Source organism: Anopheles coluzzii, chromosome 3 (assembly GCF_943734685.1).
Source record: "Anopheles coluzzii chromosome 3, AcolN3, whole genome shotgun sequence".
NCBI classification, from domain to species: Eukaryota; Metazoa; Arthropoda; class Insecta; order Diptera; family Culicidae; genus Anopheles; species Anopheles coluzzii.
The window spans coordinates 90415520-90433812 of record NC_064671.1 but is presented as its reverse complement, the minus strand read 5'-3'; the positions used below and the strand labels follow the sequence as shown (position 1 = coordinate 90433812).

Below are 18293 nucleotides of genomic sequence, written 5' to 3'. Positions count from 1 at the left end.
TACTGAAAATATAAGACTTATTATCTCCAGGCGTCACTGGAGAATTTCTAGGAACAGTCAATTATGCGATAGGACCTAATCTGGGTGGGCGAACGTCAGCAAAAGTAAGGAATAGGTACGGTGTTGCCTCCAGGGAAACGTCATTCCTTTAGGAAGACATTCTCTACTGCAAGTTACGACCAAAATTAACCTCTGTAAGCATGTCGTGTGGTGTACTGGTAGTGATAAAAATATATACCGATACGATAGTAACCTTCACTCCAACTTTATTTTGTACGACGTTTCGGGGAACATCTCCGCTTCGGTCGGTACGCGTCAAACGGCTAGGAGATTGATTTATGACGGTACATAATAAAAGCCACTTCCAGCACATCAAACACAACCCAACGCCACGTTGCGTCGGTGTGGTACTGTGTGGTACAGCCACGTGAGACATGCCGCGGAATGTGTTGTATCTCCCATACACGCCTTACTCCTCTCTCTCCCAACTTACTACCTTCGTCGCAGCGCGCATTGTTCGAGAGTTGACGAGTTGCACTGCACCGACAATGCACTGTTCACTCGCCCTTTTTATGCCTCCGGTTTACCGACGTCTGCTATTGTCACCTCATTGCGCTGATGTCGTTACTGTCGCTGCCGTTAGTTAGCTCAATGATTGGCAGCAATTGGATTAGGTTGGATAGTGCGCGTTACCCGGAACCATTCCTAGGCAGAGTTGTACGATGGTTGGCGCCATCTAGCGCAATCTTTTGGAAGCTGATGTAGGTAATTCGGGCACCAAGTTCATTAAACGTTGCTTCAACATTTGTGTTCCAAATAAAACATCTATCAGGCATTGATCACCGTTACTGGACACTGTGTAAGGTGCTGTTCGAACACATCAATCAATTGAACAATCTATCTTCATTGTTAGACGCTATACGAATAGTGGTGTAACGCATTTAAATTTATTCGTCCGAGAGAGAGAGTATCCTAAGCGAACTCTCTAGGTTCAATGTCGGAATGATACCAGCGTCATTTGATTGAAATAACTCGAAAGGAAAGATTTCTTATCACCAATATTTATACAATCTTCATCCCTTTTTTGAAACAATGTCTATAAAAGTGACTCAATATTATTCATTTCTCTTTATTTACTATCCCGCCTAGCGAAGATAGTTTACCAGAATTAAACAAACTCACTCACCGTTCTTCCGTTGCTATTTGCTCAGTCGCTATCACCATTTCTGGATCTGAATATTGCTATCCAACCCTCGAGCCCCCCAACAAACCTTACAAAAAAAAAAAAAACACTGAAAGCAAATCATGCTTACTGTCAGCTAATTGGATTAGCATGAAGTAGCGAATATTTCCTGGTTGTAGCAGCTTTCAAACTCTCTCTCTCTCTCTATCTTACTCTCTTTCCTTAGTCATTAACAACCATTACAGCAAGTCTTAGAGCCCCCGGAATTTGGCACAAATGTCCCCTTTGCCTTTCTGGTACCAGCAACAATAACTATACTAAAGCATTAGTCAAATGGGGGCATTTTTGGGGAGCTTTTTGTTTGCTATTGCCTTCATGATACTTCACCACCACCATAACAAACGAAAGAAGGGAAGTTTTTGTCGCCGTTTTCCTCCTCTCCAACCGACGAAGCAAGCGAACGATAATCTTCCTAATCATCAGCTGTCCACAAGTTGTGTTCTTACAGCCTGAGGGAACCTCCATGATTTCGTCCTGATTTTTGTTTAGGCGAGTTTAATGGTTAATGGCCCCCCAAAGTCCGAAATCGAGAGGGGCTGAAAAGTTAGGACTTACAGGGAGGGTCATTTAGGAAGAAGCGAGGACACCCACAAACGAAACAATGACACGAGATTTATATCTTGCTTCTTCTTATTTGAGGGTTGTTCCAGAATCTGCAGTAAAGATCTGACCGAGTGAATGTTTGAGAACAGAACAAAAACACACCATCACCGAGCCTGCAAGACGTTTGCTAGCTGTTGGAGGAGGGAATCGAACTCATTAGATGGTTTGTTGGGTCTGTTTGGTTAAAATGATGATTATGGTGGCGGTGATTAGTGCGGGTCATTTGCGATGGGGGGAGAACGACGTTGTGTATTCTTTGATTTTGGTTCGTTCTGCTTTTGAAAGGCGTCTTTAGAGCGGGGGAAAACGCTATGAAACTATATTTATCATTACGGTGCTAATGAAACCTTGACAACTCCAATGACCCTCATGTTAAAGCCTGAAATGTTGCAAATTTCTGATGAGTTTGAGGATAGTGAGAAAAAAACGCAATTAGTTAACAGGTTTTGGTATTGTTCTTTTGGGAGATTTATGTTAGAATGTTCCACAATGTATGATAAAATGTGATTTCCTAAAAGTACTTGAATTGAATTACACATGTTACGAAGAAATCTAGATCGTTCAGGGCTCCCGTCCGTCTCTGGAGATGATAGACAGCTTTTTTCAGCAAATCACTTCAAAGGCAGATTGATTCGAAGAAGCTTGAATGTGCGCGCTGAGAGTCCTCAAGGGAGAGAGCGTGGATATTGTGGCTTTCACAAAAGAATCTTAAGAGTAGCCTTCGTTGCGAAATTCTGATCAGCTCTGGGAATTGGGAACCTTCTTGAGCGTGTGCGAAAACATCGCTCTGGTGAGCTTGCCTTAAAGTACGACAAGTAAACCAAAGCTTGTTTCCATTACTTCGCCAACAATCCATAAACAGTATCTCGGAATTGGAAGGGCCTTCATTTGTCAGTAACGCTTGACCGGTCAACTAAACATGTGTTGCACCTTACTTCGCGCCCCAAAACCCGAAAACATTTGGTCTGATTTATAGAGCGATCTGTAACATTCTAACGAATCGCTTAATTTCTGTTTTCTCTGTGGTGCTAGTGGATGGGGTTGGTCGAAGACTGACCACCGCGACCGGACGGACATTGTGATCCGTGGAACGGCTTGCGAGTAACCGATTCGTTACTTCCAGGACGGATAGAAAGTGCTGCAAGCGTCCGGTATTGTGTGGAATTAATAGCCACAACCATCTCACCCAAACGCTGTGTGTGTAACACTGCAGGCAGCATTGACATTTACCACAAAAGCGGTAAAGATAAGACGTCCGGAACACACACACACGCTTGGCTTTCGCTTTATCTTTCGGGTTCCGTTTATAGCCACAGCCGTACACAGACCGACAATGCCTACAGCGAAGTTGCAAATGAGTGAGACAAAAAGAGACGAATCCGAAGCTCCTCGTCGTATCTTTTCAAACTTTTGAGCTTTCTTCTCGTCCTAGCGCGTTGTTCTAGCGACAAAGTTGTAAATGACCCGTCCCGTAACCGGACGTCAGCAGCGCACACTCCATCTCAGCAACAACCGCCGTGTGAACTGTCGTCTCATGCGGAAGCCAGAATACATGGTGGTTCTCAGTGTCTAAATAATGTATTCATTTGTCCCGTGTCCTGACGAGCGAGTACCATTGGGGACCCCGTTAGTATCTTCGCATCGGTTGCCGATAGTGTGGAAAACGGTTTGACATTTTAATTGAGTGCACGTGCTTCCAATTTGTCCCTTTTCCGGGTAATGGGTAGTGCTGTGCAGGGTCGTCGGCGATATCGTCTCCAAAACTGCACCATTTGCGCCATGACATTAAGACTTACGGCCAGCTGGATGTCATGTGCACTTGAAGTTGGTTGACCCGAGGTGCAAGTGTGTAAGACGGTTGACGAATTTTCGAGGAATTGTATACAGGAATTCGCTGAACGGAGAATGTGTCCTTGAAGAAGGGGATATGACTGAGTCGTCTAGGTTGTTCTTGGGGTGAATATTTCTCGTCAGCTTTGAAGTTAGTTCATTGCTATGTTTTCCGAAGACAGAAACTATTTTAGACACTCAAAGTACATCTTTTAAGCTTGTTAAGGAAGTTATAATTGATGAAATCACTTCTTGCTCATTCTACAATGTCTTCTCGTATGTTGCAATTAAACAATTTGTTAATGTTTCTCTCTCTCCTTTCCTTCTACTTTCAGGACGTACTGCACACGATCTGTCACCCAAATGGCCAAGTGCAACGCATCGTGATATTCAAGAAGAATGGCGTCCAAGCGATGGTTGAATATCCTTTTCCAAATGATGGGCTTTACTGTTTTTGTCTTTCCTTCACCCCACATTTCAACGCACGCGTAATCCTTATCAGCGTGCTTGATTAGTGTTTACAATGTCCTTCCATGCCACCCTGGCATTGGAGAGGATCAAACGGTGGCGGGATGAGAAAATTGAATGAATTTAGTGTGCGATAAATCGTTCGACTGGCAAAATGGCCTCTTGTGTGTGTGCACAACGCCGGGCACTACTATCCGGTCACACGATACACTGCAACAACACAGCGGGGCTCGGCCGGGTTGTTAGATGTGCTCGTAATTTGCGCTCGTTTAATGCCAAACTGGCCGTTTATTTGTTGACGGAAATAACGCCCCCTCCCGTGACATGGCGTCGCTCCACACATCTGGGGCAGGTCGGACAAGAGGGGAAATTAAGTAGCATGCAAAAGTAAAAGAAAAACGGAAACCTTCGTGCGGGAAGACGCACGCGATAAATTTTCCCACGCTTCTCCCCCCTTTCCTACACCCACACGTTCAATTTACTTGCACGGGGGTTGGGGGTTTGTTGTTACGCACCGTTTCGCACCTCGTTGAATAGATTTTCCCGTCGCCAGGTCGGTGTGTTAGAAGATGGAACAGCGCGGAGTAAACCACCGCGCGCACACCGGGCAAACAAATTTATTCCGCTCGAGCGGTTATAATCGGCACACGCCATCTGGTGGTCGGTGCGGTGTAAATGAAGTTTGTGGACCAGCCGCGATCGGTGGTTGTGTTTTGACGGAACTAGGAACGTCGTGGTGGGGAATAATTTGGTACGAGAAAATTGTCACTCAAAATTAATTGTCACGAGGGGTGATATATATTTATCGCGAGCAAGGAGCAAAGTTAATTCTTTTCTCTCTTTCTTGTTTCTTCTCGCTTCGCAACATAAAGGCGTGCTTTAGGGAGGGAGCGGCGAACAAGCGAAAAATTGCCCATTGCCGCAGAAAAAAAAAACATTACCATTCCCCCCCTTACGTCACGCTGTTTCGGTGTAATCGTTTAATGCGAATTTCGATCGCTGAACAAGAAAGCACCCGCACACCCACACACACCTTTCATGGCACAAGGTACACGCACCGAAGTTCATTTAATCGCTGTCGTTCACTTCCGGCAACCGGTAGCCGCCGCAAACACACGACGGAAGATTTGTAGCCCGAAGGAAACATTGTCGTTGCTAAAGCGTTAGTCGGATGTAACAATGAGCTTTTTGGAGGGGGTTGTTTTGCCGTGCGACATTCGCCCGAGGCATCAGCTTTCCGTGGCAGAAATTGGTTATGATCGTAATTTTCCGAGCGCGGGAAGAGAATTTAATGATTGTGTGCAAGCGTCGTAATTAGAATTTATGCTCCAAAGGTGGCAAAGTTTTTGTGGCAAAGTTGTGCTTTTGTCATCCGACGAAAGGGGAGCTTTCTTGGGCGGCGAGGAAGAAGGTTATGTGGCTATAAACAAAATATTAATTACAGCATTATTAAATCGAATAATGTGTCTAATTTTGTGAACGATATTTTACGAGCGCAGTTGTGTGTGGGGTATCATTAAGAAGGATATAATTCTTTATTGCAAATCATCGGTTTGCTCAGAAGGACTCATTGTATGAAGAATTCAGAATATATATAAAGAAATGTTGTTAAGTAAAATACTCACGCAACTACGCTTGAAACCCTCGTTAGAGCCTTTCTCCTTTCGATTGCTTCATGGCAATGAATCATGAAAATGGCTCCAGCATCATCATCATCATCATCATTCACAATGATGATACAGATTGAAATCCTTTTCTGTCGCTTAACATTCGATCGTTAGGATGAAAAAGGCCCTCCTCGAAAGTGCTTACCGCGTCTTGGGGGATCTACCTTTAGCACGTTCTTATTCGCTTATTCCCCACTCCCGCACCCATCATTATCTCTGATGATCAATTAACTCAAATGAGCATCTCGCTTCAATATAAAGCAGCTCTCGGGTTTAGGCAATATTCTCCAACGGAAGCAAAACGCAGCCACAGAAAGAGAGGAAAATGGTAAAAATGGATACGAGCCAATTCATTTAGCCACATCTTCGCATCGTTACTTCCCGCTTGTGGAAGCGTTTGGTGTTCTGCACTGGTGTGTTGTCTACGGGGTGGTAAAATTAACGCTTAACTTGCGGGATGGGAAAATGAATTCGTAACACAGCCACCGCCAAGAGAACAAACCGTCACCATTCTCGGTGTCATCAGGAAAAGGCAAAGGCAAAAAAGTGAAGGAAGCAACCATTTCAAACGCCCGGTGACAACGACCGACCAACCAGTAGCATGATGTCCTGCAATGTCCAGCTTCCAGGTCCTTTCACGTTCGTTGCCGCGCTCCTTTTTCCTCCATTCTGCGATACGCTAATTGGTGGCTCATTAGTTGGCTAAATCCACCCGGTGCACCGTCTCGTGGTGCCGTGACGAGCAAATGTGCTCGAGTGGTACGCCCCCTGCCCTATTCCCGCCTGTCCTGTGCAGTAATAAATGATAATTGAGCCCATCTCTCTTTTGCTGTGTTTGTGTGGAGAGCGCAGCAGAGTGGTTTTGTTGTTTGTTTGTCGTGCTGTTTCACTTCCGTGCTGCCTCTGGCACTAATCTCAATAGTAGTTGCTGCTTCTGTGTTGCTGTGGATTTGTCCTGCGTCGTTGGGAAACGGAACAAGCAATATGCGTACGGAGGAGGACACATTCACACTGCCGTTTATTCCATAATAACGCCGCTGCTTGCTTCCAGCGCTTAAGCTTTAATCAGTGATAAATTCTGATCATTTTTAAGGCCACGGCTGTTGCTATTTTGCTGCTGCTGTTGCTGTTGCTGGTCGCAAGAGAATGAGAGGAACGGTCTGATAATGAGCGCAGTAAAATATCGTCTTAAGCGCCACTGCAGCAGCCACTGCTTCGTTTCCACTTTGTTTAGCATATTCCGGTGCCGTGGGGATGAACAGGTGGGATTTTAATTTTTCACAGGTGAACAAATTTCCCCAGCCGCGCGCCATCGCACGGCCATGTAAATGTAGCCAGCGATGGTGCAAAATAAAAACACATTTAATAGTTTTGTGCCTGAGCGCGCTTCGGCTGCGCGCATACATATTCAGGCCTTGCGCAGCAGAGCTGCTGCGGGCAGTGTTCCGCTTCCACTCGATTCGGTTCGTAGTCTTATCGAGGGGTGGTCCCTCGTGTGCCTCGGGGCGGCGGATTTTACGATGTAATCATCTTCAAATATATGTCCCAGTGTGCACATCTCCCTTGGCGTGGTTTTTGGTGCCGGTGGTGGTGGCAGTTTGAAAATGGAAACGCGAAAACGTATAAAAACTGACTAGCTGCTTCCTAGCGATTCGATACGATTTTGTAGTGCTCCTGAAGCTGGTTTCATGGTGCTTTGGGCAGGTTTTTTGTTCCTTCCGCCAAACAAAAGTCATTACAGTGGATAATCCTCGATTGTAAAACAAAAAAATGCACACACGCGTCGTGCCACATGTAATGGCTTCGGATGTTGTTACCTTTTTTTGGTTGTTTGCAGACACTAATTTTAATTACAAAATATCTTTCCTTCCTGTGTGTCGGTTCGGTTCTTTTTTGTGTGCCGTGCCGCTCAAGCAATAGGAATAACAATGGCATTTGTATTACTTCTTTTGTTTAGCTGTTTTGCTTCGTTCGCTTAGTTTTGTTGCATATCGAGCGCACACACTGTACGGGACATGCTCAGAAAAAGCTCCTTTTAACGTTGGAATGTGTGTACGGGTGTGTGTGTGTGTGAAATTTGGTTTAAAATGCCACACTCATGTGTGGCGTGTTCTGGTGCTTCACCGAGCTTTGTGTGCGATTTTCTAGGAAATTTTCGAGCACATTGGGAAAGCATCATTGTTCGTTGTATTAATTTTCCTCCTTTCTTGGTAAACGGCATCGACGGGAGATGGGATTGGAGGAAAATTTAGGGCTTGCAAGGGTTTTCCACGAAGGTTTGTCTGGATATTGTTTACACCGGTGCGTTTGCACAATTACATGGTTTGTGGAATTGGAAGCTGCGAGTCTGCAGCATTTTAATAAACAGCATGATTGTTCTGATTATCTAGCCTTTCCTGTCGATCTATAAAATCTGTTCATGAAGTTGATTGATTTAGTTTCAAACTACATTTCCACGAATTCAATTTGTAAGCTATTTGACCTCAAAACTTCGATAATGTAGGAATGAATAATAAGTTAACATACGGTTTATTTGTACTTTTAAATTATCTCATAACAATTCATTTTTCCACAAAACAGACTTTAAGAAATTCAACAAAGCCTAATAGGATACCCAAGTTTAGAGTAACGTTTTTCCTCTGCCGAAGGTCCTCTGCGCGGATTTAGGATCTCATAAAGAGCAGATTGTCATTCGTTATTGATGAGTCCTTCCGAGTCCACGAGAGTGTGTGCACTGTACGGGCAAATGGAGCAAAATAAGTAGACGCGTCGTAAAAATGTTGACATTTTCGCTTCCAAACTAAATTATCATTTTCGTGCATCTTCGTCGCTGTGGTTTTGCTCAAACGAAGGCGTTTTTTTGCTATCTTTTATATGCTTTTAAAGTGCAGGCTTTAAGGTTTTCCCGTAATGTGTGCGCCGTGAACGCAGCAGACAAGCCGACAAAACGCTGTCCCAAGTTGGCTGACGGATGATGGGTTGTCCTTTTTAAATTCATGATGATGATGATGATGATGTAAAAGTGTGGGCGTGTGTGAGAGGGATTTTTTGTTTGTTTGCACGACTACTAGCTCAATTCTGTTGAGATTTACTTTACGACGCCAGTTTTGTGAATATATTGCAAATTGTTTCCTCAAAAATGGATGACTCGTGTGCCGTACCAAGGACAAAGTCACGAGAAAGTGTTCAAATTGCCCGAAATAACGTGAACATTCGCATAAGTTGATTAAGCTCAACCACACGGACCATTTGTTTATTGGAATTTTATCCAAATTCTTGACAAAAGCGCGCATCGCATGCCTGCAAAAGCGGCAGCCCAAATCCTCAAGAAAACCCCCGAAAATGTGTCCTCATCAGCGTTAATTATGTGCAAAGTTATCGCAAGATTTCACCGAAAAACGATCACGAAACTAAGTTAGTGACCCTAGTAGTAGCACGCTCGATAAGGCAATGGTGCTGAAAACTGCTGACAACTTGGGTAGTGGCGGGTGGGCGCAAAACGCTGTGACGAACTTACCAAGAGAACATACAACATATCGAGTTTTGCAAACTTCTTGGAACGACCCCGAAAAGTCAGAAGATTGCCACCTACTCCTCCTGCCGCAGCAACACAACACAATGGTTTGGAAGCGGCAGCTTGGCTCAGGCACAAATGTGTGTGTTGGCCTTCTCGTGTGTTAGCAACGACGATGCCGGCGCATGCTTTCCCGGAAGCAACACAACTGCCAGTTCGGCGGCGAATTGGTTGCTAAGGCTTTGATGCCTCAGCATCTAAGATGGCGGCACGGGCGAAATTTGAACGCTCGTTTAATTTTACTATGCTTGCCCCCGGTCTAACCAGCGGCTCTCGGGTGTGTGGAGCCTTCTGCAGTGATATTTTGGAGACTTTGATCTTTGTTGGCTAAATCGGTACGGCTCACCGGCTGCTCCCGGACAATGGTTAAGCCCTCGGAGACATTAATATGCGTCGTTCTATCAAAACAGAGCGGTGCAGGGGGGTGATGTGCTCCGAGGACTCGGTTGGGCTCTCGGGCGTCTACGACACGGTGTACGCTTTCTGGCTGAAAAATTGCCGATTAAGCTGTTCTCATTTTCCGCTCCAGCAGCCGAAAGGGTCTCCCGAGCTGTTTGCGTGAAGTGTTCAGCTAGGAAATCATCCATGAAAAGCTCGGCGAGCCCACACGCCCCTCCCCGCCACCCCTTGGGAGGTTTAATTCGGAAACAATTTCCTTAAGCCCCGGAGCCTGCCCTATTCATGGCCAGTTTTTTGGGGGCGCTATGGGACTATTATCGAGTGTGCTAAGAGCTTGAAATGGTCCGATTTTCCGCCCTGCCGTCTGCTTGCCAACTGTTGGGCGTCTTTTAACTTTTTGATGTTTGCGCCTCGCTTCTTCAAGGCTTAGGCAGCGTTGTTTCTGTAGTGCGGGAGAGAACGATATTCAAGGATTCTGAAGACGTTGCAGTTGCTAAGGGTGAAAATTTAACACCATTAGCTGGTTTGGTTGCCTAGAATGGGTGGAAGCGGGCAGAAAAGTGTTAAACATTAACACAGCAGGCAGATGAAAGGATGGAAAAGCAAGGGTAGTAGATGGAAGAAGGTTTCAAAAGGTTGTTAGTTTGCTCGTTGCTTATGATGGCCCTCGTCTGAAGTATGCTTGAGTGATTTTTCTCAAGGCGTGTTGTGTTTTGAAATAGCGAAGAAAGTATGATTGTATCAAGCGATGAATTTCTTAGTTAAAGCTTAATTTGACTAGAATTGTTACATTCAAGTAGTGCTCAAACAACGATATAAGCATGTCTTTTCCTTAACCAAGATCCGGTTTTCGGCCTCTCCCCCCCGATACGTTCGACAGCATAGAGTCAGCAACGCGCGCCAAAGACAGCCTGAACGGTTGCGACATCTACTCCGGCTGCTGCACACTGAAGATCGACTACGCAAAGGTAATTACGCCCGAGCCGATCCCGTAATTCGCCTCCCGTCTCTTCCCCTTTTTCTTGATCCACTCCCCTTGACCCTCACCCTCTTCCTACTAGATGTATTTTTCCTTTCTTTCTATCTCTCACTTTCTCTCTCTCTTTCTCTAGTCAAACTATTTTCCCATCCCGTGCCTCCATCTGGCTGTACTTTTGTCCGTATTTTGTTTTTTTTTCTCCTTTGCTCTTCTTTGCTTCGAGTTTCTCGTCCTGTCCTTCCATCCAAGTCCCTCTTACACCTCTCGCAGCCGTATCCTTCATACGAGTCCTTTGTTCAATCTTTTTTTCATCCTCTCTCTCTCTTTCTGATTACCGAACGAAATAGAATCGATAAAACCGTTCCCTCTTTTTATATTTCTTCTTCAGTAAAACTTACTCAAAAACTTAAAAATGTATCAAAAAACCACTCCTTTCAACTCGCTCGCTCGATGTATCGTGTGTTTTGATTGTGTTTGTTCTTATTTTCTTTCTTTTCTTTTCATTAATTCTGAAATAAAACTGAAATCGATAAACATGCTCTACAGTACTACAGATAAAACGTACGCATTATATTGCAAATAATATAAAAATAAGCATACAGAAACAGAATTTATCAGATTTTCCCCCAAAAAAGACTACTCAAGACAATGGAAATTTGCAGTTTTACCATAAAGTAACGACTTTATTCAAATGACAAATATAGTGCGACATTAGTTTCTTTCACATGTCTATTTCTATACCTTTACCTTTCTTTATCTTTCTTTTGCCGTTGTAAAAAAAAAATAATCTATCTATTCCATGTAAGAAAGACTAGACAAACAAACATACAGAAAAAATAATCATAGAACTGTAAAAAGTAAAACAAGAGCAACATATCATCCCTCCCGTGGTTTAGTTGTTTTGCAATAGTTCGATCGAACCCATCGTTGCCTAGTTCTCCATTCATTTTAGAGTAAATGTCTAGGAACGAATCTCACCTAATGGCGTTGTATTGAATCTCACACACCAGCAATAGACACTCAGAAAGTAGCAAAGCTCCGACTAGTTAGCGCAAGCGGAAGTTAAACTGTACATTTTTTTACTTCTACTCTTCTTTTTCCCCTCCACAATGAATGGATGTTTTTGTCTTTCCTCATCACTTCCCTCTTACACAATCTGAAATGCTCCTGAAAATAGTATTTTTGTTTTCATTGGTTATGCTACGCTGAGGCGCTGCAGTTGCATTTTTACGCCCTTCATTCCAATCCTCATACTTTCCCTTTTAAACAAATAATAAACGAGAAAAATAGAAGAAAACAACAAGCAAACTACTAGAGTGTGTGTGTGCGTGTGCCTGCAGAAGCAAGTTAATTCACACCAACCCCCCCCCCCCCCCCCTCTCTCCCATAAAGCCGCCCCCACCCTGCCCCACTGTCTCCATTTTGTTCTACTCGTGCTCTTATTCCTGTTCTATATTCTACAGTATCAAACTTGCTAGACATAACCACAAAACAGATCGAATCCGAGAAGATATTTATTTTTCCATTGTTTTGTCCATTTTATTGTCTTTCTTTTCTTTCCGAATCTGTCGCAAAAAAAAAACATATCGCAAAACAACCAACGAACGAACAACATTGCAACATTCAACTTACAAAATTTACATTCACATCGCTCTCTTTCTCTCTCTCTCTTTTCCTCTTTCTTTTTTTCTCTTCCCTTTTTGCTCTTCTTACCGTTTTATCCATTTTCTATTCTTTTTCTTAAATTACAATCTACTTTCCATCCTGCCTCTTTCTCGTTCTCTCTCTCTCTCTTTCTCTCTCTTTTTCTCTATTTTACTCTCTTTCAATCCCCCTACCTCCCAACGGTCCGGTCCAACCACACCGACCATTCTTCCTCAAATACGCCTTCAACAAACCTACTCTAATACAAATTACTCTTACTTCTTCTACCACCACCATATTCGTCTCACCACATGCAAAACAACAACTGCAACAACATTTGGCAACAACCAACCAACCACCACCACCACAACAACAACAACAACACAACCAACAACACGGAACACGGAACCTGCTCCTTCCTCCCTTACGTCCTCTTCACGGGAAATCATTTCGGGCATCAACTCACACCTGCTATATATATAAAATAAAACAACCAAAATATCTGCTACCTGCACGGGTAACGGCAATAACTACAACAACAACATCATCAACAACAACAACTACAACATGATCTCAACAACAACAACAAAACAAATTTATCTATCGCCTTTTTCAAATCTTCCAACCTTCCAACAAAAAAAACATCAACAACAACAATTTCATCAACCTAAAAACTCGCAACTTTTGCAACAACAACAAAAAAAAAATGAAAAAAAAAACTGCCAATGCAAAAATAATACAACAACTACAACAACTCCAACAACTACATCAACATCAACAGCCAGAAAAACTCAATGTTTACAAAAACGACAGTGACTCCAGTTGGGACTACACGCTGGGTAAGGATGATTTCTTCCTTTACTTTGTTCAAGTTTCTTTCTTTTTCCCTTTTTGAATATTCTCACATTTAATTCCTCCTCACCCGCGCCCACCCGCCCACTCACCCACGTTTTTTCCCCCCCTTACATCTTCTTCTAAAAAAGTTCTAAAAACAAAACCGAAATGAAGTTCCAAGCTCAAATTAAACAAATATTGTTATTACTACTAAAACTACTACTACCACTACTACCTCACTACCCCACTACTATTCCCTTTTTGCTCTCTTGTCTCACCTATCTTTTTTCTGCTCATAGTGTTGTGATTTCTACTGCAGTTTGTAGAATAAGTTTTTTCTTTCGGTCAAACTTGTTTCTTTTTTCAAACAACCACCCACCTCAAACATCCAACCTTCCCCCCTTCCCTTACTACCTGTCTGTTTTTTCTCCCGTTTCACCATCACCACTACCACAACTGCCCGCCCACTGCTCTCACCAATTCGTGCTCACTTTGCATTCGTAACGATCGTCGAGTTCGTTGCCTCTCAATCATGCCTTTTTGTTGTGTTACTTCGTTTCTTGTTGATTTTCTGGTCATATTGGATATTTTTTGTTTCTGTTACATTCCATAAGTTTTGTTGCCGCTGTTTCATCTACACTTTGACACTTATATGTTGTTTTTTTGTTATTCTTTGCATCTTTTCATTTTGCACGTTTCATTCTGTTCGTGTTTTACATATGTATGCTATCACGTTTCGCATCTTACTGCTATCGAGAAGGGCGTTGTGTTCAATTTCGTTTCGTTTCAAACACATTTCTTGGTATTAGAGGAGTGTGTGTTTAGTTTCATTGCCTAGTGCTAGTGCCTACGGGGGAAAAAATAGTATATTAAACAAACGGATAGCAAAACGGTGTACTCTCCGTGCTTCGGAGAGAAGATTTGTATGACAGAATTGTTTAAGCATGCTTTGATGTTAGCTTTCCTTTTTGTCTCCTACCATCTGCAGCCCATGTTTGTTTACAGGTGTCCGTGTGTGCCACGCGAGCACAGCAAGATTACGCTCACGCCATAGTTAAGCTTTAGCAATTAAGATGTTACGCACAATAACAGATGGTATTTACATGAAATTAATTAGATACACCAGTTGCCGATTGAACTTATTGCCTATTTTAAACCAACAATAAATCTATCTTCGTCAATCTGCCGGGAGACGGACTCGTGGCACCCGCTTCAAGAGTGCGTTGATGCAAAACTTCCGACTACAACCGAGAGAAGAATACCCGAACTGACAGCGTGTTTCATGTTTCAATTAAAATGCTTCACCGACAAGTGCTTTATTGATTTAATTTGCTCCGCCAATGCGAACGTCACGCGGCTGTTTTGTCTTGTCCCGTCCAGTGTGTGTGTGCGTGCGCAGATGGTCGTCCGCGTCGTGTGCGTAGCCTCGCTGCCCTCGCGTTCAATTAACGGCGATTCAACGGCCGCTAGAAATTGATGCACATCCAGCAAACCAAACCAGCCACCGCCGCCACTCTACCGTTGCCACCACAAAACATGGCAAAAGCGAAATTCGATCTTGATTGAGCAATTAATATCGTGTGCATCGTGTGCGCAATCGAGCTGGATTGTTTTTCTCCGACATGCACATATACTCAGGGGGTGGTGGGGTGAGGTCGAGGTGAGTCCTCCGAAGGGAAAACGACCGCGTGTGTGTGTGTGCTGCTGCTTAAAAATAAATGTTACCAAATGCCGAAACGCGATGGCAGAGCCCGCTCTAGCGCGCGCCATGTTTACGTAATGAGCGCGGTACCGTGCGGTCGCAGAAAACGCGGAGGGGGGCAAAGGCGAATAATCACCAGGAATAACAAACAAATATTTCACTGAATAATTTCACCCAGAGAGCGTGAGAAAAGGGGGGTGGGGGGTGGGCGAAGCGATCGAAAACTAGAAGGATGCAACGGGTTCATGTGCATTTGGTTAAATTAATTGCCGTCGCGTGTCGATTGGAGCGAACTGAAATGCAGGAAGCGTTTCGTCACGTTGCGCTCTCCCCTCGTCGCCAAAGACCCGTGACAAGAAGAATTGGTTTCAAACCTGGTCCTGATTGATGAACCAGGGGGGGGAGGCAGAAATGCAGTTTTAGTGCTCCCGCCAACTCATACACAGCAATTTGTCCATTTTTTTCGTTGTGTGTGTTTCGAACGATCGTTTTGTTTTCAATTACGCTCCAATTTATGTCGTCTTTATGGGGTGTGCACTATGATGTGACAGCTGTCAGGCTGGCACTGGATGAATGCTTGCCACAGTTTGCCACCAGATGGCGCAGACAGCGCAACCAGTTTACCGTGCCTCCACTACCACTTTGTGTACATTGTTTTTCGCAAACGCAATTGATGCACTTGCCCGTCGTAAATTGTATTCAACCACCCCAAATATCCCATTTTCCGGTACTGTGAGCGCGCGGCTGTGTGTGTTTGAAACAATATCGTCTAATTTTAAACGGCCATCTCCACACATCTAAGCAAAACCTTCACCAGTCAGCTGTCAGCAGTCAACAGCAGCAGCAGCCCCGAGAACCGAAAGCGAACTGCAGATGAACCTTTGATCGCCGGACCGGCGAGATGACAGCTTGAATGACGAAGTCATCGTAAAGGAGATTGATGTTGGGTGATATTTTCGGGGATGGGGACACCCCTTTGCCACCGAGAGACAGAGAGGAGAGGGTCCTTCGCTCTGTCAAACAATGTGCAACTTCATCTCGCGGCGCAAAAGAAAATTCCACTCTTTGCTACGGCGCTTTGACACATTTATGCTGAAACGGGGGGCAAAATGGAATCCCTCGAGAGGAGGAGGGAGGTTGCCGTCGTCCTTGAGCCATGTGCGCAAGACCGCCTACCGGACCTGGAGAAGCATAACCTCAAAAACCGACAATGCCGGAAGGAGAGCCCCTCCGACATGGTTCACTCGACATTGACGTAACGTAGAGCATGTCACAAAATCGCGCTTAGACACAACCCCCGTTGGTTAGTGTCCGCTGGGAAATTTGCTTTTATGGTTCCGGTTTTGTGCGGTCCCTTGTCTTTCGCACTGACGCCACCACCACCATCTTCATTGTACAACTCATTACGCTTCGCGGATGGATGTCGTCGTTCGGGGCCCGAGTTGTCAATGATGATTAATCTCACAGGTCCTTCCCGAAATGGGGAAAACACATGGTACAAAACACGGGCACGTCTTGTGTGTCATTTTCCAGGGGCTGTTGTTGTTGTTGTTGTGGAAGGCTTGCCTTATCACATCGATGTCGTTCTCTTGGAGCAGCGACACACAGACAGAGGCAGCCTCAACCCTAAGTTATGTTTGGTGGACTGTTTTTCGCTGACGTGAGAGCACTTCTTCTGATCAGCAACACACACACACGAGCGCCGTGACACGGGCGACCATCGTCAATCGTTCAGCAGGCACGAATTTCGACCCAGCTTGGAATTCAATTAGAGCGCAGCGCAAACGTGACGGGATCGGTTTGAATTTGATTAAATTTTGAATGGCGGAGATTCGCTACTACATGTGTGTGTGTAGGTTCTATATTGAGTTGCTAAGTTAGGGGAACGGATAACTTTATTGTGGTTATGATGATAAAGTTTTGGAATTATGTTTTCACATTGGAAGGATCATCATCTGAAACGGAACTCATTTTCCATGCCAATCGTGTTAAATTGCCAATTGAGAAACCCTAATCCATCGCTCGGAAAGTACTTATAAGCGATGGAGCGGTCCACTAACTAACACATTGATATGATCATCTTATAAAGAGCGTCTATTACGTTAAAGTAGATGTTTGTATTAACAGATCCATCTAGTTACAACAAGACACACCAAACAATACAAAAATAAAGTCCCTCCCACACAGTCGCCCGATCGGCCCAAATCCATTGACCGTAATTTGCCAGCTCTCTCGTCGCACGCTTTACAACCCTAAAATTAATCGGTCATTAACCTCCCCTCAGCAGTCGAACGGTTAAATGCAACCACCATTACCACCACCGATTCACGGTTTTGTGTTGCAATTGCAACGCATGCGAAGATCAGGTTGCAAACGCGAAATTCGAGCCACTGTGTCCTCTTTTGTTTCCCAATCGGCTGCGGCGGCGGCGGGTTTACTTTACCCAAAACAATGCATCAACAAAACCCCACCCGCCAGAACACCTATCAGTGAAACAAAAGCGTAACAGTGTGAACATGGTGCGCAAAAACCCGTTCGTGTTCGTTTGCGCCACCCCGCACGCTTTTCTCTTGACCCGCCGCGGCACGGGGTGGGAATGTGAACTATTCAGAACGAGCATTCCACGCGCGGTGAAAATTGGGGTTAAAAAGGGGTTGAACCGCTGCCACCACCACCACCACCGCCACGAGTGTGAGTGAATGTGGTGACGTTCGGAGCACTCGGTACTCTTGTACGCAATGCGTTGTGTTGTGTCGTTGCAACTTAAAATAGGATTCGGGCCGGCCTCGGAGAAAAGTCTTCTACGCCGTCCTCGGCAACAGGTACGCTGAGATGTCGTAACGCTGCCTGATAACGAGGCAAATCGTTACCGAGTGACGCGTACCGAGCAAGTTAAAATGGCACACCCTTCCCCGGATTTCGTTTGCTTTCTTCCGGTTGAAGTAGAAAATTGCAGAAAGTTTTTGGAGAACCAAAGAGCGTAGTTTACGCGAACTTGTGCCCTGCCGATGTAGCGCTAACTTTTCTACTCCAACAAACTCACTAAAAGTTACATCCGTTTGCAGTAGGAAGTTGTTAGGAAGTAATGTTCAACCAGTAGGTAGTAGCTGGCTGGTGCAACCCAATAGCGTAGCTCGATGTTTTGTAACGCGAAAAAAAAAAAGTTACCAAAGCACAAATCTGGCGACGCCGGTAACTAATTCCCCAAGACCAAAGTGTCCTTATGGCGTGTGAAAACTTTGCACTAGCTGTTGCACCTCTCAGCTGCTGCCGAGTGCAGTTGTAAGAAGCTGTTTGCAAGTATCGGATGGTTCACTGCACTCGGTCAGAGTGGTTCAATCTCTTTGCGC

At 44.5% G+C, this 18293-nt stretch overlaps 1 protein-coding gene across 10 annotated transcripts in view; it reads left to right on the top strand.

The window, feature by feature from the left end:
• The window catches only part of LOC120955071 (heterogeneous nuclear ribonucleoprotein L), a 177103-nt gene that overhangs the window by 118601 nt on the left and 40209 nt on the right, over nucleotides 1-18293 (top strand). For all 10 annotated transcript variants that reach the window (XM_049610587.1, XM_049610586.1, XM_040375572.2 and 7 more), the window contains 3 exons: nucleotides 4012-4097; nucleotides 10656-10752; nucleotides 13189-13246. In XM_049610587.1, the coding sequence (XP_049466544.1) occupies nucleotides 4012-4097; nucleotides 10656-10752; nucleotides 13189-13246 (241 nt within the window). The remainder of the gene's footprint in view (nucleotides 1-4011; nucleotides 4098-10655; nucleotides 10753-13188; nucleotides 13247-18293) is intronic.